This window comes from Laetiporus sulphureus, assembly GCF_001632365.1.
Source record: "Laetiporus sulphureus 93-53 unplaced genomic scaffold LAESUscaffold_9, whole genome shotgun sequence".
NCBI lineage: Eukaryota > Fungi > Basidiomycota > Agaricomycetes > Polyporales > Laetiporaceae > Laetiporus > Laetiporus sulphureus.
The window spans coordinates 649715-668460 of NW_024468518.1; the positions used below are offsets into that span (position 1 = coordinate 649715).

Sequence of the window (18746 nt, forward strand, 5' to 3'; positions counted from 1 at the left end):
TCGCTAAGTTTGGAATCTCAGATGCGATCAGGTCAATAAGCTCAAACAAGGTACAGAAACGTGAGTTGCACCACCGCGAACACAGCGACGATGCCTCGCAAGCCAAAGACAATCCCAGGGCCCTCCAGGCTGTCCAAAATTCTCGCCAACCTGAAGAAGGGGCCGCACCCACAATTGAGTGCTGTCACGGGCCTCAAGCTTACTCTGGCGTTCCGGAACGACCATTTCGGGGCGAGGTATGTCTGAACATCCCGCTTCCAGTTGTACGCGAGTGCGTATACGCAGTCTAATGTCTCCGTTTTCGCCGTGTAGGCATTTCGTAAAGGAGGACCTTCCGCGAATTCGCTATGCCAACCCGGACCTAAATATTAAGGTGACAAAACTTCGCAAAACTCCGGAGGAGAGATGGGATCCAGAGATGCAGGTTGAGCTTCGTGAGTAGTGGCCCCCGCTTCTCATGTATAGCGATCTCTCTTGACACTTCAACTCTGTTCTACCACCATGCCTCCGAACACTATAGGCGACGGGACTATTAGGACAGTAAATATGCAGGGAAAATGGTCCTCCGCTATATTCGAGGAGCTCATGGAGATGGGAGGCGGCGATGCATGGCAAAAGTGGAAGGAGGACAGGATTGTCGCTGGTCTTCCTATCGTGGACCTTCCAGTCGCTGCAACAAAACCAAAGACCCAGACAGCCCCCACTCCTCTGATTCACCCGGGCAAAACTGGTGCTGCTGCAGTTCTTCCATAGGGTGTCATGTATCATCATTATTCGCGCACTTATGACATGCTCTAGTATGCGCGAATAGCTCATGCAATAGGTGAGGCATCGCACAACCGAGTCAATTACTATCATACAATCCATGGTGACTTCTCAAACCGCCAACCAGCCTGCAACCCATATCAGGAGCCCTATGCCAACCAATAATGCTGCTATATCATCTAGAAATATGGCGCCAATTTGCAGATATGCCATCCCATTGGTGATGATTGATGGGATTGGCGGAGGAAGATGGGGAAGTGCGAGAGCGAGCAGCATTGGCGGTTGCGGCGTATTCTAACGAAGATCATTCAGTTCTGAATGTTAGTACGCAGCACATGATGGGCTCACCGTTTTGGATAGGATGCGCCATGAATGCAGGACTAATGCTAGAGCACTTAGTGCCCAAAAGAAAGGCTACAAGGGATCAGGCAATCGCCCATGAGAACATGAGAAGTATAAATAAGACATACTACAGTCTGCACTCCCCAGCCCTCTCCGGGGCTCTTCCAACCCAACTCTGCCCATCGTCCCCAGAAGTTCCCTGATGTCGCGTCGTGAGTTTGTGACTCGTACTTCTCTGGCTCCTTCCACAGCACGAAGTATGCGAGCAATGCCCAAGCCGCGAGCAGGTGAATGAGAGGGATCATTTTCTGAAGACGAGTCTTCGGCTTGACCATCGCAGCTTTTTCGGCTGGTATCCGCGGCGTATTGCCAGGCTGTACAAGGCTTGACATCATAGCAGCGAAGGGATCTTCGCCAAGCTGAGGCAGCGACGGCGAGGCCCCAACGCCAGTCAGCATCTCTTGCAACTGTCTCAACTGCTCCTCCTGCACTGGATTTGGTTGCGCATTCGCAGATTGCTGCATTCTCGGGGACGATGACACAGTGGCACGAGGACTCGCAGTCTGAGACGGACGCGGGATGCGGGAAGCACGCGCATTACTCGTAGCGGCGGAAGGAGCTGGGAGATCAGATTGCTCCCCTATGAACGTTTCGACATTTGTTATGTTTGGTGACGGCGCGAGCGGCCGGTCTGTGTGCTGAAGTGAGCACGTCCGCTGGAAGCGCATGGATCGTGCAGACGCACCTTCGTTCAAATACGCGGAGGCATCCTCGCCCCTTGCTGACGATGTGAGTTTTGCGAGGCGGTCACCGCCGCGGCTGAGAATTGCCTTTCGTCGCGCCTCTGCTCTTGCTGCCGCGGAAGACATGGTGGTAGGGCGTATCGTGTTTCGCGTGCCACAGCAGCCTGAGTGGACACGTCTGAACACGTGCGCGGCTTGCAGCCTTCAATACATCTTGCACTGCCGCCAACACTGCTTCATCGCGTGGTCTCATAATACCTATCATGTCGCGTCAGGACAAGGCAATAACAGAGAGGCATGCGAAGCAGTTGAGAGAAATGCTGAAGAGGCCAGATAACAAGGTTTGCGCAGACTGCAAAAGAAACGGTATGCAATTGTCATTGTGATGCTGGTGCGTGCTGACAGTCCAATGCAGACCCTCGATGGGCATCATGGAACATGTACGTGATACACTCATTATGGCTGATGTTGTCTTGACTGACCTCTGTTCAGCGGAGTGTTCCTCTGCATCCGTTGTTCTGGCATTCATCGATCCATGGGCACGCACATTAGCAGAATCAAGTCAGTAGATCTTGACATCTGGACACCAGAACAGATGGAAGTGAGTCTTCTGTGTTATTTATCACAATCTTCTCGTTCACACGTGTGCCGTTCAGTCTATCCAGAAGTGGGGAAATCGTCTAGCTAACCTGTACTGGGAGGCACATTTGAAGCCAGGGCATATCCCAGCCGATCAGTATGTGGCTTTTGAAACAACTAATCTACGTCCGATGCTTATCGTCCTTGCAGCAAGATGGAGTCCTTCATCCGCTCCAAGTACGAGTCTCGGCGATGGGCCATGGAGGGCCCACCGCCGTCCGATCCGTCATCACTTGAGTCACAGGCTCCTTCCACTCCGGTCCATACCCCGGCTGCTGCTGCTGCTGCTGCTGTGCAGACTCCGCCAGCTCCTCGCACATCGACGCCCGTAGAATCTAAGATCACCGCGACCGCATCTAGGTTATCGTCCATCAGCGTCAGCCGTCAGCCACAACCTCACCAACTACTCTCCGCGAGCGTCGCCAACCGCTCACATCAGGCACAGACTGCCCCACCAGCACAGGCACAGTCACAGGCTCCCGCAGCTACGCACGAGCTGTTCTCGCTCGACTTCCATGCGCCTGCAGCTCCGCCTTCCCAACCCGAAGCGGAGGCAGCTCCAGCGAAGAAGGATGCCAAACAGGACATCCTCTCACTATATTCCAAGGCGACCTCGCCGGCAGTCCCGTCGGCGGCCTTTGGCCAGTTCACGTCTGTGCAGGCTGCCTGGGGCGCGTTCGATGTGCAGGCTGCTCAGCAGACGGCAGCATCGCCGGTCACGAGCATGACTGGGACGACGGGCGTGGGTATGTGGGGCACAAGCTCGGGGTGGACAGGCGCGCCTGCGGCCGCCGCACAGCCGAGTATCTGGTCATCTCCCGCTTCGCAGCCGGCGATGTCTCAGCAGAGCTTGTTCACCACAAGCGACGTGTGGGGATCTAGCGGTGGAGGTACCGCTGCCGAAGGTCACATGTTTAGCTCATCAGTGAAGCAGAAGAAGGACGATGCGTTCGGGGATATATGGGGCGGGTTCAAATGACGATCATATGCAGCTAAGATGTAGTACATTTTGTGCAAACTGGTAGTCACGCGCGTCAGTGATAGATCAGTGCAGGACTTTGGAATATAGTGTTCGGATAATACATCGTAGACATCTACTGCTTCTCCCTTTCACCGACAGTCCTATAACGTTAAGCTAATCCAAGATCCTGTTTCAAGCAAGATGTCAGTACATTGCCGGTCGTCATGACGAATTGCGCACGTACTTTCTCAATCATCCTACGTGCGATCGGGTGGAATGCGTCCTTCGACGGTACGAATGTGTCCACGGCGAGCTTATGGTTCACACGATTTACTTCCCTGAACACCGGTCTGCAGAATTTCATGCGACCCTTGAGCACGCCCGAGCTGTCCTTGCCGACAACCCAGTTCGCCGCGGCAGGGGCAAGCTCCTTCGCAGCATCCGTCGTTGGATCGGCGAAGGCGATCGCGTAGTAGCGGAAACGCAACTCCGCATTGGGCGTGTGGGCTAGGCCGTAGATCGCGCCGAGCTTTTTGACATGCGTGGAGGGCAGCGGCGGGTAGGAGTGAAGACGCTCGAGGAAGACAGCTATGCATGGAACGTGTGAGAAGAAGTCGTGAATTGGGAGGCGAGAATGTACCCTTTTGGTTCGAATCGAAGTTTTCGAGATCAGATGGTTTGAAGAGATGAGAAACATCTGCGGTGTTTCGCGAATCGCTCCACTTCTTCGCCAAAGCGTATGCCGCTTCTGCGAGCGTCGTGTCATATTGCATGTCGACCGGGAGCTTTGTGCCTTCGCCGTAGAACCATGCCTATATGGAAGTTCAGCCGTGTCCTGGAAGGCAGAATGAGCACGGATTGTGGACGCACATCCCAGTCGATGCTGTCAAGGGCCTTGACTTTCTCTTCCCCTCCGTGCACCTTGTAGTACGCATATAGATGGTCCTTCCATTGCGTAGTGGTGATGCTCTTGCCCATGAACGTGGACACGTAGTCCCGTACGTACGGCAAGAATATGTCCAGTCCACCAATCGTCCTCTCTGCCGGAGCCGGAAATGCATCAGCACAGCCCCACACGGTGTCGCAAAGCACGCGCACCGAGGTGCAATATCAAATTCGCGCCCTTCTCATACGGAATCTTGCTGTATGCGTCGTCCGGGTCCTCTCCCTTGTCGAACTCGATCACGAGCCGTTGGTACTTGGGCGTATCCTTGTACCTCTCGAGGTCGTCGAACATGGCCTTCGCACCAATGATGTAGTTCAAGCCATGCACTCCAGCGCCGTGCAGGCGGCCGAGGATGAGGCGCTCCATGTAGGTCGTCCAGCCTTCGTTCAGCCAGAAGTGCGTTGAATGGGCTTGACTGTACGGTGTTGTAAAGAAGAAGGGGAAAAGAGGCAGAGGGGCGAAGCTGCTTACGTTACGCCGTTGCCGAACCAGGAATGGGAGAGTTCGTGGATTACGACGTCAACCTAAGTGTTTGTCATCAGCATGCAGAAAGACGTGTGATATACGCTGAAACTCACCAAGGAATGGTCACCGACAAGTAGCGCTATGCGAGCATGCCGTCAGTTCAACAAAAGTTAAACCCCACAGGACGCACTTGGAGTGAGGAACGAAAGGCAGGCATTTTCCTGCACGTATTGCTCAGAAACAGACCTGGAGCCATAGAAAGACCAGAAACGCACCATTCCACCATATGGGAACGACGGGGGCAACACCAACACGTCATATACGCCAAATTGGTATGGCGGCAGCACCTCCTCTGCCTTCTCAACATACCTACGAAAACCCAAATCAGTTCATGCTACATGCTCACAGTACAATCATGCCGCGTACTCGTTGATCGCATCGCCGAATTCATCATATGCTGCCTTGAGCGTCTCGGGTTCTGCCCACACGCCGGTCTTCCAAGATTTGCCCGAAACCGGCGGGCATGGGTGGTACGCGAGGTTGCCTGCGGCGATGGCAACCAGGTACGTAGGGATCGGAAATGGCTATATGCGGTATAGAACAAGGGGATATCAGTCTGCAACGACGGGCGTGAAGTGAGGTGTATGTGACTGACCTGTTTGTACGTGTATGTGACGGCATCCGTGCCGATTTTCTTGCCACCGTGCGCAGGGCCATCTGAAGGGGGCGAAACGCGAATGGCGGAGAGAAGGACGGGAAGCTTCGAGGTGACCTTGGCGTTGTAAGTCTATACAAGACCCTCAGAATTGGAACGCTGAGTCATGTGAGATGCCACGGACAATCTTGACAGAAGGCGTGTCCTGCAATGGCGCGAGGCTGCGAGCATAGATGGGCTGACACTGACTGAAGAGGAAGGGGAACAGTTTCCCCCGTGTCTGTCTAAGAATGTTGCTCGGCATGGCAAAGAAGCAAGACCTGGGTACGACGTACTCTTTCGCGAGCCATTGCAAGGACATGGATTTCTGTGAGGTTCTATAAGAGATGGTGCACTTGACTTTGTTGCCTGTCTTAAGACCGGAAGGCAAGGGAATCGTCAAGGCGGAACCCATGACAGGGTGTTTCTCGCCAAGCAAGAACTAGTTACAGACAATAGTTGTAAAACTTATGAATAACGCACAAACGCAGTAGATAATACTCACGTCCACCTGCTTGTCCGCGACCAGGACCTCGTCAATCGACAGGGCAATCGTGTCGAAACTTGACCCCATCGATTCAGCATTTTCCCTCCGAGATAGAATAATCCACTCACACCACCGCGGCTACCGCATCCTTCCTGACCGCAAGCGTATGCGTTATCGAGCCCGAGATAATGCTCTTCTCAAAGTCAAGCGTCCAGTCGAGATCAACATGCTCAGATGCAATCTGATCATAGTTGGACTGTGTCGTGGGGTCCAAGTCCAGCACCATCTCAGATGAAATCGTCGAATAGCTTGCGGTTGGTAGCGTAGTGATCGAAGTAGGAAATGCGGAGAGGATGCCCACCAAGCTCGGACGAGGAGGGACCACAGACTGTCGGATCTGCCATCGCGCGCCGTGCGATTTGCGGTCACATGCCCGCGTCGAAAAAGTGCGTCTCGAATTCAGCTTGAGCAGTGACCACCATTTTGCAGGCTTGAAGAGCACCGCAGACATCGAGAGAGGATGCCAAAGCTCGCGGACAAGATAGGTGCGGCGTTGGTCAGGATATCGCGCGCGTGCAGGTTCAAGGGCTCATGATCGGGTCATACCGCAGGATCGCTCTTGTTCTGCCCTGACTGCGGCACATTGCTCGACCTGCCCAGGGACGATGATATGGTTGTGGCGTGCGAGCAGTGCGGCCATGAGGAGCCTGCGAGCTGTGAGCGTGGTCTCTAGCTATACCTACTAGCGTTGATGGAGCGTTCACGCTGCAGCATATGAAAATATCGAAACTGTAACACGCTCACATCCGGACGCGTTCCCGTCGCTACTCAGACAGAAGGGCAAAACACAGACAAAAGTTCATGATGCAAATGATGCGCTGCTTAAGGTCGGTCTCCTATCTTCGCTGCTTCCAAGATGCTTACCCTTCTATAGGTTACTGAAAGATGTCCAGAGTGCGGGCACATGGAGGTATATTCGAAGGAACTCCAGGTGAGCATTGTTTTACGGTACATCTGACAAGCGACTGAGGAAGATGCACGCAGCTGAGGAGTGCGGACGAGGGATCGACAGTATTCTACACTGTACGTGCTCTTCTCTCCAGATTGTCTCTTGAATGATTTATCTCACGTCGCCACCCGCAGTGCGTCAAATGCAAGTTTGGCTGGCGTGTCAACAATTAATGCTCCTCAGCACCGAAGAAACACCTTCATCGCCTTTCCTGTCATCGCGTCCTGCTGCAATTTGCCCACCATGACTTGATTTACGGGCACGAATTCATTTGTCAAGTATTCCGTACAATGCATTCAACATGTAAGCAGACATTGTGCTTTCCTCAGATCGCGACCCAAATGTGCTTGATGATACCCTCTGCAGCTCCTGGTTTGTATGGGCCAGAATGCACATGTGCTCACAGCAACGGGGATGTGGACATGGTACATTCGGAGAAGGAATCAGAAGATCGAACATATCGAGGACGTCATCAATAGAACATGGGCGTAGCTTAGACTGTCTTAATTGGCGCGTCGTTAGCAAGCCAGCACGTACAAATGAATCATCCGACTAGGTTTGTATCGCTGAGCGTTCGATTCGAAGTATATAAGATTCCGCGACACGAGTGACTTGTAACACAGTCCGCATGCGCAACGATGTGGCGCCGAGGTGGCTTGATACATACTTCCCAAACGCGACTGCAGCCCCAGCGGCTGGTGAGACCATGGGTCAGATTGCATTGAGTGCATAGAGTCCGCGGATGACACGCATCAGTAGCACCTTGTATGCAGCTTGCCGAAACCAGGGATCTAAGCTGAAGGGTATCGTTTCCGGCAGCGAAACACGGCTCGACCAGCGACTGCGCAAAGTGGAGCATCTGTCTGGCGGCACGTCGAATTAGACGTACACGCCAGCAGTGCAGAAGAGGGCGACAATGCCGAAACCACCGAGAATGCTCGCGAGCGATGCGACGGCGGCCTCGCGAACGGGTATCTTGTCGTTTGGCAGGCTACAAAGCGCGGGCGATATATTAGATCCTCGCGGCATGGACACGAACACGAGCATCTTGCGTGGACGTACGTGGAGAAGTAGAATGCGAGCACAAACGTCGCGGTGAGGAGAACGAGGGCGATGATGGGCAGCGCGGAGACGGGCACCGCGGGCGCGAACGCGGGAAGCAAGCGATGCTGCTCCTGAAGTGCATGTTAGAAAAGAAAAGAAAACATAAGACGGAACATACTGCGAGGGATTGCATGGCCGTAGGAGCAAGGGCTGTGGCTGCGGAAGTGGACTCGCTCGCTGACGTACGTGGCAGGCAAACACGCGTCATCAAAGCCCATATCAACTCCCCTCCGCCCGTCGTCCTCTTCTCCAAACCACCATCTCCCCGTCTGTATCTCGTCTGCACCCCCGCCAATCCAAGGTACAGTGCATATCTCGACATTTTATCATACATTTTGCTCAAATTTGTGCACGAATCTGCCCTCGACGCTGCCCTATTGCCACGTCGCATGCGCAGATGTCTGCAACGCAAAAGCTGAACCAGCACCCTGCATTTGTGCAGGCACAGGACAAGGCCAGCTACTACATCCACCAGCTGGACAAGGAGGCATGTAGCCTTTCTCGGCTCCGAGCCGGGGCGCCATGCTTACCACTCACGCGACTCTAGCTGTCAAAACATTCGGTCTTCAATACCTTTGAACAGCGCACCCAGGTGCCTAAGAGTTACGCCTTCATTGGCGGTGTGATCGTTCTCGCGATCCTGCTCTTGATCAACGCCTTTGCGGCGCCGGTCTCCAACCTCATCGGCTGGGCGCTCCCCGCGTACCTCTCTGTCAAGGCGCTTGAGTCGCCCGGTCACCAGGATGACATCCAATGGCTGACGTACTGGATTGTGTTCGGCTTCTTCAACTTCCTCGAGAGCTTTGCCCTCCGCATCGTGCTCTACTACGTCCCCTGGTATTTCGTTTTCAAGACTATCTTCATCCTCTGGCTGCAGCTCCCTGCATTCCGCGTACGTCGCATGTGATAAGGCTTGGATCCGCATGCTAATGCTCGTTTACAGGGCGCGCAATCACTGTACGGAACGGTGGTGAGGCCCGTGTTTGTGAATGTGCATCACAAGACGAATCAGGTGACCACGACTGCGCCCGAGACGACCGTCACTGCCGATGGCCTGCGCGATCGCGTTGCGGAAGCAACGGAGTAAGGAGGATGAAATACCGTCCGCTTGCATATGGTAGTCCGCATCTGTAGACCTGTGTTATGAATCTCCTCACTCTGTTCTAACTTACGTTGAACATTGACGTTACGGATGTATCTCTCGTGTCTGGATGTGATGGTTCCTGCATGTTTGGTATCAACTTGAGGCATGATCTCATGTGTGCAGTGAGTCGTGTGCATGGAGCTCGGCGAGTCGCGACCACGTCCGTTATCGCGCGTCGCTTGGCCACATGATTGTCCATCAATTGTTCGAACTCACTTGCAGCTTTTCTACGGCCAGCTGTGACCGTTGTCTGCGCGGCGGTGAGGCCATTCACCTGACGAGTTTCAAAGATGAGCCTCCTGTCAAGGAAGTGATGCCGAGGCGGGCCTCAGACGGCGAGAATGGCGGTGAGAATTCGCGAACATTTATCGAGTTCTCTTCGGTTTCCAGGCGACGATGTCCGCCTATAGGCCCTACGCGAATGCATGCTGCACGATGCCTCGAAGGACGGCCCTGCAGACGAAGCAAGCTCTCGTTATGCGCAACTACAAGGCTCTCTATTTCCAGCAGTGTGGGAGCTGCATCTCTGTTCCCAAGGCTCGAGCCTATCTAGAGTTCAGGGACACGTTCGGCGGAAAATGAAGAGGATCACGAAGACATTTGTTCCGCACAAACCATGATGTTTCACTCGCGCGACGATAATACACGAGGATCGCCCGCTTGTGCTGACAGCGATAGCACGGACCTAAACTCTCTTGGGCGTTTTTTGCTTCTCGCTGCGACTCGTGCTCTCTGGACTGACAGCTCTTGCCGACTCAGTCTCGTCGTTTGCCTTTACCAGCGCAGATGGCTTCGAGAGTTTGCCGAATTTGCCTCGTCCATGGATCCGGACGAGTATGCCGTGCTTCGAGGGAGCGACAATCGGCTCGTACACCAATGACAAGGGCGGGCTTGAGTTCCCTTCTCGGAGGCAGATCTCGATGAATCCTTCCGCTGATACAGGCCATATGGGACACACAGACGCCCCGTGTGAAGGGGCCTATATTATCCCACCCAAGAGCCACCCCGCGCACCATCGCCTCCCTCCCCTCTTTGCACGCCATCATGTCCAACTCCGAGTACTCCGTCGAGAAGGACAACGCGAGCGGCAGCTATGCGGATATGCATCCCCCCGAGGCGGCGGTGTACGAGCGCCCGAAAGGCCTCAAGGGCGTGTACTACAACCCCGTCATGCAGGTGTTCATGCTTGGCTTTGTGTGCTTCATGGGCCCCGGGCTGTTCAACGCCCTAAACGGCCTCGGCGGTGGAGGCCAGGTCAACACGACGACCAGTGCGAATGCCAACGTCGCTCTTTACGCGACCTTTGCGTTTACAGCGTTCTTTGCGGGGTACGCAGCAGCGAATGTCTGGGCAAGGCGCGATCGACTGATCGTTGTGTGTATAGGTCGATCAACAATGTTCTTGGTCCTCGCCTGACTCTCCTTTTGGGTAGCAGCGGCTACGCGCTCTACATCGGCTCTTACCTGTTAGTATACGCACCAATTGTACAAACGTTCGCGTTATTGACATTCATCCAGAACTATCAACATTCATCCTAATGCGGGCCCGTTCGTGATCGCTGCCGGCGCTGTCCTTGGCGTCTGTGCCGGTATGCTATGGACCGCCCAAGGCTCTCTCATGTTGGCATATCCAACTGAGAATGAGAAGGGTATCTTCATCGGTATCTTCTGGAGCGTCTTCAACCTCGGTGGTGTCGTTGGCGCTTCTGTGTCTCTCGGACAGAACTTCCATTCTACAGTGAGCGTCCTCTCGATCTGCAGTCAGGCTGTTTTTTGAAGGCGTTTTGTCATTTTGACAGTCAAACTCTGGTAAGTGCTCGCTTGTTAGTGAGCTTGAACACCACAGTGACACTCATCTGATATAGTTAGCAATGGCACATACGTGAGCAACATAGCTCAAATGAAAGCCGCAAACGCTGATCGTCTGTAGATCGGCTTCCTCATCCTCACCCTCATCGGAGTGACGATCCCGATGCTCATGGCCAACCCGAAGAAGATGGTCCGCTCCGACGGCACAAAGGTCATGACCCTCCGCCACCCGTCGTGGAAGACCGAGCTGTACGGCCTCTGGGTCACCCTCCGTACCGACCCTACCGTCGTGCTCCTCTTCCCGATGTTCTTCGCGAGCAATTGGTTCTATACATGGCGTGAGTCCCCGCCATCTCCCCTTCCCTGTGTCGAAGGCTGATATGGGAGCATGCCACCAGAGTTTAATGACTACAATGCGGCGCTATTTACGATCCGTGCGCGCGCGTTGAACAACCTCGTGTACTGGCTCGCACAGATCCTCGGATCCGTCAGCATTGGCTTCCTTCTTGACCAGAGAGGCCTTACGCGTCGCTTCCGCGCGTATGCCGGCTGGGTCTGCCTATTCCTCATGGTCTTTGTCGTTCACATCTGGGCGTATTTCTATCAGAAGTGAGCAACTCTTATTTGTTTTGGATGTGGACCTGCTCATGCTTACCGCCCGCAGGCAATACACTCGTGCGATCGTCGCACAGTGGGCGAAAGACGACGACAAGATTGACATCTATGAGAGGAAATACGTCGGCCGGATATGGCTGTACATCTTTTGCGGCATGCTCGATGCGATGTGGCAGACGACTGCATACTGGATAATGGGCGCCATGTCGAACGACCCCGCGAAGCTCGCAAACTTGACTGGCTTTTGTAAGTGATGTTGACAAGCACCGCGTGCGTGTGCTGACTTTGTCCACAGACAAGTCCCTCCAGTCGGCAGGCGCTGCAGGCGTCTGGCGCGCTGATGCTGTTGGCCTTCCGTACGTACCGAGCTTGTAAAGCGCTGTCGTTGTCCTGTTTCTCATTGCTCTTTGTGCCACAGATATTTGAACATCTTCATTTCGACCTGGGCTTTGCTCGTCGGCGGACTCGTCTGCGCTCTTCCGATGATCTACATGCGTGTGAAGGACCATACCGAGGCTTCTGACGAGATAAACGATATTCTGTACGTGCCCCAGCCCGTGTTCTGATCTTTCAGACCGTTGACTGAGATGCCTGCAGGGCTAACCTGGAGAACCCGGCTCCTCCAGCTGAGCAGACACAGAAGGCCGAAGCTTGACAGAGCGGATCTCGATGTTGTGCTACTAGCCACTATGGACTGATCTCTGTTCTTCTTTGACATTCGTATGATGTTAGGGTAATGGGTTATCGAAAGTGGGAATGCGCGCTGAGGTGCTGCAATATTGCTTTGATACTGTATAATGTCGGCAAGAACGCGAAAAATCTTCAAAAAAGCGTTGATGGTTCGTCACTCCAAGAAGAATGGGTATCAAGGGAAAAAAAGGGATATAACAGCCGGGCTAGAAAATCGTCGGCATCGCATCACGGCCGTCCGCACCTCCGCCCATCGCATTCATGGCCCGCACGTTGGGCCCGTTCTTCCCGAACGTAAATCCCACCCACACACCACGCGTGCACAACTCATCCTTCTCCTTCACCTGGTCGACATGCCGCTGTTTTTCTCGCACCTCGGCGTACTTCGCCATGTCCTCCGCGGAGGTGAAGTCGTCGTAGTAGGCCGTGTCGATCTCGGAGTCAAGCGCAGGCACGAACGGCGCGTCGACAGAGCGGAGGTCGTCCCACTTGACGCCGTCAAAGAAGGGGTGACTTGACACTTGGGACAGCGTGGCAAAGCGCACGCTGGCGTGAGCAATGAGCCTTGTGCGGGCCAATGAGACGACGAAACGGGCAGAGCACGCGCAATAAATGCTCACTTCGTGACGGCGTCCCATGCAACGTCTGTAAGGTTGAAGACGAGGTTCTCCGGCTCGTCGTAGTGCGGTCGCTGGAGGACTTTGGTCCAGTTCTTCAAGTTCGTCCACGTCTCTTCGGGCGTGCTGCCGCTGAACGGGGGAAATCCGGCCAGGAATTCGTAAAGGATGCAACCCAGCGACCAATAGTCTACGGAGAAGCTATATGATTTGCCGCGGAGCACCTCAGGGGCCATATAGTCCGGTGAGCCCACAATGGAGTCGGCGTAGCGGGGATCGTGGTTGCGTATGGAACGGTAAATGGACCGCCGCTCGAGCGTGGACCGTCGAATGACCTCATTCTCTCTGACTTTGTCCAGCTATGTTGAGCTTCAGATGGGATCACCTGCGAGGCAGGGGAACAATTCGTACCTTGATTCTGAGTGATTGGATCCGCTGAGGATTGAGTGCACCCGTGGCCAGACCGAAGTCAGTCAACTTGACGTGTCCACTCCCATCCACAAGGAAGTTCTACAGCATCGTTCACCATGCGGTTACCAACCTCTTATAAGAATCGTACCTCGGGTTTGAGGTCGCGGTGGATGTAACCAAGCTTGTGCAACTCGTTGACAGCCGCAAGCATCTCACTCATATAGAATCTCGCATGCTCCTCCTTCAACACACCAGAGTTGTTGAGTAGAGTCCGGAAATCGCCGCCCGGAACGTACTCCATTGCGAGATAGACGTATAAGGGATCTTGGAAGGCGTACAGCAGGCGCACAAGCCACGGTGTCTTCGTGGCCGTCAAAATATCTCGTTCAATGAGGACGTGCCTGACCTGATCAGCGGATTGTAGCGGTAACTTCCCCACGAGAAGTTCGATTACTCACCTCGTCCATCTTGGAGAGGGTCTGCTTGCGCATCTTCTTCAATGCGCATACTTCTCCTGTCTCCTGCTTCCTAGCGAGAAATACCTCTCCGTACCCCCCTTGGCCAACTTGCGCAATGATATGGAACTGGTCAACCTTCAGCTTGGTCCTACGTTTCCGCAGAACGACGCGCTCGCAGCCGTAATAGGATTTGCATTCCTTGGCATGTTGGGCGGGGGAGAGTTGACGAGCATCTGTGTTCTCGTCGAATCTTCGACGACGATCTTTACGCGCGGCGAGATATCCCAATAGTTGAAAGTAGTAGTCGAGGAAATCTGTGGCGGGACACAGCGTAAGAATGCAGCGCAGTGAACGAGGGAACAGCTCATCATCTGAAGTTTGACAGGGAATTACAAGCCGAAACGAGGACCTCCTAGCAGCAGCTGCGATAGTTAGAGTGCGAAGTGTGGTACTAACAAAGCTGGGCCACGGTAGCCTTCCGCTTCACTTCGACACTCTCCAGGAGCTCCTTTTCCCGCAATCGAAAGCCCCTTTGATGAGCGACCGCAGGCATGCTTGTGTTTTGACCACCACCTGTGCTATCCAGCATGGTATACGGGGAAACGAACTAGAAGAATGGAGGTCTGAGGCCTGAGGCTTCGCATGAGAGATTGGCGCGTTCGACTGGGCCAAACGGTCACGTGAACGTGTTCCTCGTTCAACCGCCATCCTCCACGGTCGCTCCTCAATTGCTTGTACCCTCTCATGGTTGCCAAGTCACTTAGAGTCGAGAAGATTGACCTTGCCGCTGTCCTGGTCTCTCAGAATTCTCAAATTGACCTGAGGATTGAAGCTTATGAGGCCTCGACACGCAACTTTCTGAAGGCTGTATCGAACTACACACAGCGCGCAATCACAGAAATAAGCAACCGAAAGGCGGCTCACCTGTCAAGCAGAAAGAAGCTATTGGAGAGGGCTCACCAGATTGAGGCTGAAACGAATCAATGTAAAATCAAGGAAATTGAGCTGATCAAAGGTGCGTGTCGGTGTGCACTCTTGCGTTCACTTCGATGCTCACAGTACATTGGACAGTCCTTGATACGGAGGAAAAGGAGAAACGCGATGCTGAAACATCTGTCACTACTTTCAAGCGTCAGCTTGCCATAGTGAAAGAGAGATGCTCGCTGTTGGATAGTGAGCTCGAGCAACACCGCGTCGTCGCAGCCAATTTAAACCGAGGTTAGTCACGGAAGGCTGATTTCATGAGCCGCTAACCTTTCTCGATCAGAACGAAACAGAGAGCAGGGGACCTTGAATTCCTATGCCGCTCATGTCGCACCAGAAATTGCCGATTGCGAGAGCTGCCTACAATGCAGCATTGAAGGAATTGAAAGGGATATGCTCCTCGTGCGCTTCCTCCGCTTAGATGATGCCGATCCAACTCGAGAGTTCAGCATGGTTATCGATGTTTCCAGTCCCTTGTATGAAGGTATATGCGCTAGTTTTCCACCTTTAAGCAACCAATTGACTACATATGCTGTAGTGCCAACTGCAACTCCATTCCTTCCGACACTTCCTATTCACCTTGACGAGCTGAACGAGACAAGAGATGTTTATGCATTCATCAGACAAGTCAGAGATGCTTTCCTTACTGCGATATCCCAGAAAAAATAGATGTCATTGTAAATTATTTTTTTACATGTTGCTTGTATGATATGCATAGACTCTTCATTATGTATCGGACGGATGGATCTCTGACCTTCTCTATGTAGAGATGTAAGGCAGTTGAGACTGCTCATGAGGGATTCTGATACAATATACAGTTGACACACAAAGGTATTGCATCATTGAAGATATTCAGGCAACTTTCTACAGGCCCAGTACTTCTCTTTAGTGAAACAGGCAAAGTTGGAACATATCCTTTTAAGCTATAAGGCCATCACACTAGAGACATTTAATGATTAGTTTAATGATTAGAAGTGCAGAAAAGGTCATGTCAATTTTGAACAGATACAGAGTTCATAATAAAGAAGTGCACATTGAATAATATAAAAAAGAAGTGCAACTCTCTTAAAGATTGGTTTGTCTTGAAACCTTTTCAACAAAAGTCAATCTTCTAGGCTGTCAAGAGTGAAATTGTTACTGGGAATGATATAGTTGCAGAAGATTTCAAATTGTCGAGGCAGAATTTTCACATCAGTGTGAGAGGCTGATTTTATTCAGTCATTACAACTAATGACAACTTCTCATTGTTTTTATTGCAAATGGTTTAAGTTTACAGTGCCATTCTACCATTTCAACAATGCTTGAACAAATTTACAAGCCCTTTCTGAATTGGCCCTTTCTAAATTTGCTGAATGCTAGTACATAGCTGCAGAGTTACTTTGAAAGTTCTTGAATGTCAAAGTCAGAAACTGCTAGTGAGCCACAAAAGGTATGACCAGCAGGCCACTGGAGGTACAGCTGGTGGGTTGCTAGAGGTGAATGTGGTAAGCCACCATTTCACCAGTAAACCCAAGCCAGATCAAAGAGCATTCTCTCTGCTCATGCCTGCATTGTCACAATCAACACAAACATTCATGCCTGAAGCCACACTTGAGCTTTCTGTCACCTGAAGCTCTGAAATGCTTAAACATAGAAGCACTGCCTGCACTATATTTATATGATCTAGATTCACTAGATGATTGCATTACAGTGACAGTTGCATATCATCAGCAAAAAAGAAGAACACTGATCTACATAAGCAGGTGAAGTAGATAATGCGGGCACCTACCTTTATAGGCCAGAATAGCTAGATAATACATGGTAATGCAATGCTGGTCTGATTTGCCTGGGCAAGTGGTTGAGTGATTGGATGAGGGTTGCTAGGAGTAGTCTGAGCTATATCTATGGTGACCTGGCCAAAGAACTGGATGGCTTACAGGTGACCGCATTGCTGGCCTTGATATACAAAGGTCAGTACTTAGCTGGTTCCATCAGTCCATACAGAATAATGTACAATAGATTAGGAATATAAATGAGTATGGATGAGCAGGTTCCCGGACTGCATGCTACCACACAATGAGAGTGAGGCAAAGCATTGAAAACATGATAAATTAGAGGCAAAAAGAAATCACCCTGTAAGAGTGATCTGAACCCTCAAAATATCCACTAGAATGGTGCATATCAAGCAAGCCCATCAATCGGCTCATCATCATCTCTGTAGTCATTCTCATCATCCTCAGGGCTGAGGTCACCAGCTTCAGCTTTCTCCATATTCTCCTCCTCATCCTCCTCTGAATCTGGACTGCCATCTTCATCAACTACATTGGCTGCACCATAGCCAAAATTCAGTTTCTCATCTTGAATATCATCTTTAAGATCACTGGCCACTGGTGGCAGAATCACTGCATTTCCTCGAGAATCAACATTGCTAATGTCTTGCTGCTCTTCATTGTCATTTGCCTGAATAGAACTATCTGAAGGGTGATTGTCGAGTAAGATTGTTCCTTTGTGGCCAACACCTTCCCTGAGGTGATGCATAAACATATTCTGACCTACAAACCTGTCAAATGATGGTGAGTTATCATGCATGAACAAATAAAATGGAAAACATACATGTTCATGTAGTAATCTCACATATCATTTGTCCGAGGTTTCGAGCACATCAGCTAGGTATATACAAATACACGAGTAGATATGTCTGAGGAACAATAAAAAATAAAGTAAAAAAAAAAGTGTGAAAGAAAGAAGAAGGGAGAGGAGGGCAGGTGAGAGATAAAGGATCAAGCCTAGTGATGGTGAAGCCGATAAGTCCCTGTGCAGGTGAAGTGACTGAATAATGTGTCTCAGAGTGAAGCTCTCCAATGATGGGACAAGACAAGCACTTACCTGATGAGGAGGAAGAGCGAGGCTCTGACACATCCTCTCTTCGACAGGGCTTATAAGTGCTCACCTTCAAGCCCCTAGTTCACACTGTGGCCCCTGTGCAGTGGTGAGCCCATGACATGAATCACACGTGGTGGCCTAAGCCATCCCTTCTAGGACTTCTGCTGTGGTACGTCAGTGTCCTTGAATGGATGACCACCTCACATGATCCTGCACGAGTGCAGCAGTGCTGCCACCTTAGCATGTGGCATGAGTAAGTGATGCGATGCTCGACGAGGCACAGAGGCCTCCAAAACATCCTCCTTACCCTTGGAACCCAGTGTTACTCTGACCTCTGCTGCTGTACTCATCTCAAATCAGGCTGGAGGAGGAAGATAGCAGGTTCTCGAGCCTCCGGCCTCTGCTGGGGGCCCTCACATATCATTTGTCTGAGGTTTCGAGCACATCAGCTATGAGCTAAGAATGATGTGTGTGGGGGTGGGGGAGGTGAGAGAAGATGGGAGTGAGAGAACAGATCAAGAGTGGACATGGAGAGAAGCCAGTTGCAAGGCAGCACATACAGAAGGGTTGTCACAAATGTAAAGCTTTCAGGCAGGGGAGGACCAGTGGCCGAGTCCTTGAATCACATCTTCAGAAAGGCCGAGGCTAGCATAGAAGGTAGCACCACCAGCCCAGGCAGAGTGGCCATCAAATGAATGATCGAGGAGCACAAAGAAATGGTGCTCAAACCAGGAACAAGTGGGCTCGGAGCCATCAGTACATAAGAAAAGAGCAGTGCACATGCCATGACAGTGATCACAGCATGAGATATAGCTGGTGAGTAAATCGACAGGGCAGGTGACAGTTTGGCGGAGATGGAGAATGGTGGTACCTTGGTAGAAATGGTCACTTTTATGATAAGGAAGATGATAGCTCACCCAAGCTGGAAGGAAGTGGAGGGAGGCACATTTAATAGTTTTGTGCCAGTGTCATAGGGCATGGTCGTTCAGCTTAATGAGCTCG

The 18746-nt window shown here is 52.0% G+C and overlaps 11 protein-coding genes across 11 annotated transcripts; 6 read left to right on the plus strand and 5 right to left on the minus strand.

The window, feature by feature from the left end:
* Nucleotides 1–73: 73 nt before the first annotated feature.
* LAESUDRAFT_696434 (uncharacterized protein) lies at nt 74–753 on the plus strand (the record flags this gene model as incomplete). The annotated part of the gene is made up of 4 exons (XM_040906270.1): nt 74–236; nt 313–434; nt 521–654; nt 694–753. Exons 1-4 carry the CDS (start codon nt 91–93, stop codon nt 751–753), a joined length of 462 nt encoding a protein of 153 aa, XP_040766761.1. The 5' UTR covers nt 74–90.
* On the minus strand, nt 593–1989 carry LAESUDRAFT_723332 (uncharacterized protein). The gene is made up of 4 exons (XM_040908394.1): nt 1853–1989; nt 1236–1798; nt 1114–1179; nt 593–1059 (listed from the first exon to the last, which is right to left on the minus strand). Exons 1-4 carry the CDS (start codon nt 1974–1976, stop codon nt 877–879), a joined length of 936 nt encoding a protein of 311 aa, XP_040766762.1. The 5' UTR covers nt 1977–1989; the 3' UTR covers nt 593–876.
* A 102-nt stretch (nt 1990–2091) lies between these two features.
* Nucleotides 2092–3468, plus strand: LAESUDRAFT_811104 (ArfGap-domain-containing protein; the record flags this gene model as incomplete). The annotated part of the gene is made up of 5 exons (XM_040914286.1): nt 2092–2216; nt 2266–2290; nt 2343–2451; nt 2507–2586; nt 2640–3468. Exons 1-5 carry the CDS (start codon nt 2114–2116, stop codon nt 3466–3468), a joined length of 1146 nt encoding a protein of 381 aa, XP_040766763.1. The 5' UTR covers nt 2092–2113.
* Nucleotides 3469–3619: 151 nt separating this feature from the next.
* LAESUDRAFT_757201 (metalloprotease) lies at nt 3620–6553 on the minus strand (the record flags this gene model as incomplete). The annotated part of the gene is made up of 15 exons (XM_040912272.1): nt 3620–3637; nt 3695–4038; nt 4091–4262; nt 4321–4490; nt 4549–4811; nt 4868–4920; nt 4975–5000; nt 5052–5082; nt 5137–5230; nt 5288–5445; nt 5517–5648; nt 5701–5800; nt 5852–5997; nt 6061–6118; nt 6171–6553. 15 exons carry the CDS (start codon nt 6551–6553, stop codon nt 3620–3622), a joined length of 2148 nt encoding a protein of 715 aa, XP_040766764.1.
* Nucleotides 6514–7650, plus strand: LAESUDRAFT_723336 (DNA-directed RNA polymerase I kDa polypeptide). Its single transcript, XM_040908395.1, has 7 exons — nt 6514–6587; nt 6654–6758; nt 6814–6929; nt 6977–7033; nt 7087–7125; nt 7186–7354; nt 7418–7650. The coding sequence occupies exons 1-6, from the start codon at nt 6563–6565 to the stop codon at nt 7222–7224; spliced, it is 381 nt and encodes a 126-aa protein (XP_040766765.1). The 5' UTR covers nt 6514–6562; the 3' UTR covers nt 7225–7354; nt 7418–7650.
* A 280-nt stretch (nt 7651–7930) lies between these two features.
* LAESUDRAFT_757202 (uncharacterized protein) lies at nt 7931–8477 on the minus strand (the record flags this gene model as incomplete). The annotated part of the gene is made up of 3 exons (XM_040912273.1): nt 7931–8042; nt 8114–8226; nt 8274–8477. 3 exons carry the CDS (start codon nt 8475–8477, stop codon nt 7931–7933), a joined length of 429 nt encoding a protein of 142 aa, XP_040766766.1.
* On the plus strand, nt 8438–9314 carry LAESUDRAFT_723338 (uncharacterized protein). Its single transcript, XM_040908396.1, has 4 exons — nt 8438–8456; nt 8553–8642; nt 8703–9047; nt 9099–9314. Exons 2-4 carry the CDS (start codon nt 8553–8555, stop codon nt 9240–9242), a joined length of 579 nt encoding a protein of 192 aa, XP_040766767.1. The 5' UTR covers nt 8438–8456; the 3' UTR covers nt 9243–9314.
* Nucleotides 9315–10400: 1086 nt separating this feature from the next.
* On the plus strand, nt 10401–12288 carry LAESUDRAFT_647710 (MFS general substrate transporter; the record flags this gene model as incomplete). Its single annotated transcript, XM_040904070.1, has 8 exons — nt 10401–10627; nt 10684–10764; nt 10817–11066; nt 11229–11445; nt 11506–11716; nt 11772–11968; nt 12018–12078; nt 12141–12288. The coding sequence occupies 8 exons, from the start codon at nt 10401–10403 to the stop codon at nt 12286–12288; spliced, it is 1392 nt and encodes a 463-aa protein (XP_040766768.1).
* Nucleotides 12289–12319: 31 nt separating this feature from the next.
* Nucleotides 12320–14519, minus strand: LAESUDRAFT_723341 (kinase-like protein). Its single transcript, XM_040908397.1, has 6 exons — nt 14355–14519; nt 13899–14212; nt 13589–13846; nt 13441–13539; nt 13033–13388; nt 12320–12976 (listed from the first exon to the last, which is right to left on the minus strand). Exons 1-6 carry the CDS (start codon nt 14485–14487, stop codon nt 12619–12621), a joined length of 1518 nt encoding a protein of 505 aa, XP_040766769.1. The 5' UTR covers nt 14488–14519; the 3' UTR covers nt 12320–12618.
* Nucleotides 14520–14601: 82 nt separating this feature from the next.
* On the plus strand, nt 14602–15636 carry LAESUDRAFT_675608 (uncharacterized protein). The gene is made up of 4 exons (XM_040905598.1): nt 14602–14913; nt 14970–15116; nt 15166–15366; nt 15421–15636. Exons 1-4 carry the CDS (start codon nt 14643–14645, stop codon nt 15549–15551), a joined length of 750 nt encoding a protein of 249 aa, XP_040766770.1. The 5' UTR covers nt 14602–14642; the 3' UTR covers nt 15552–15636.
* A 1406-nt stretch (nt 15637–17042) lies between these two features.
* LAESUDRAFT_712607 (uncharacterized protein) lies at nt 17043–17405 on the minus strand (the record flags this gene model as incomplete). Its single annotated transcript, XM_040906914.1, has 1 exon — nt 17043–17405. The coding sequence occupies one exon, from the start codon at nt 17403–17405 to the stop codon at nt 17043–17045; it is 363 nt and encodes a 120-aa protein (XP_040766771.1).
* Between the last annotated feature and the right edge of the window lie 1341 nt (nt 17406–18746).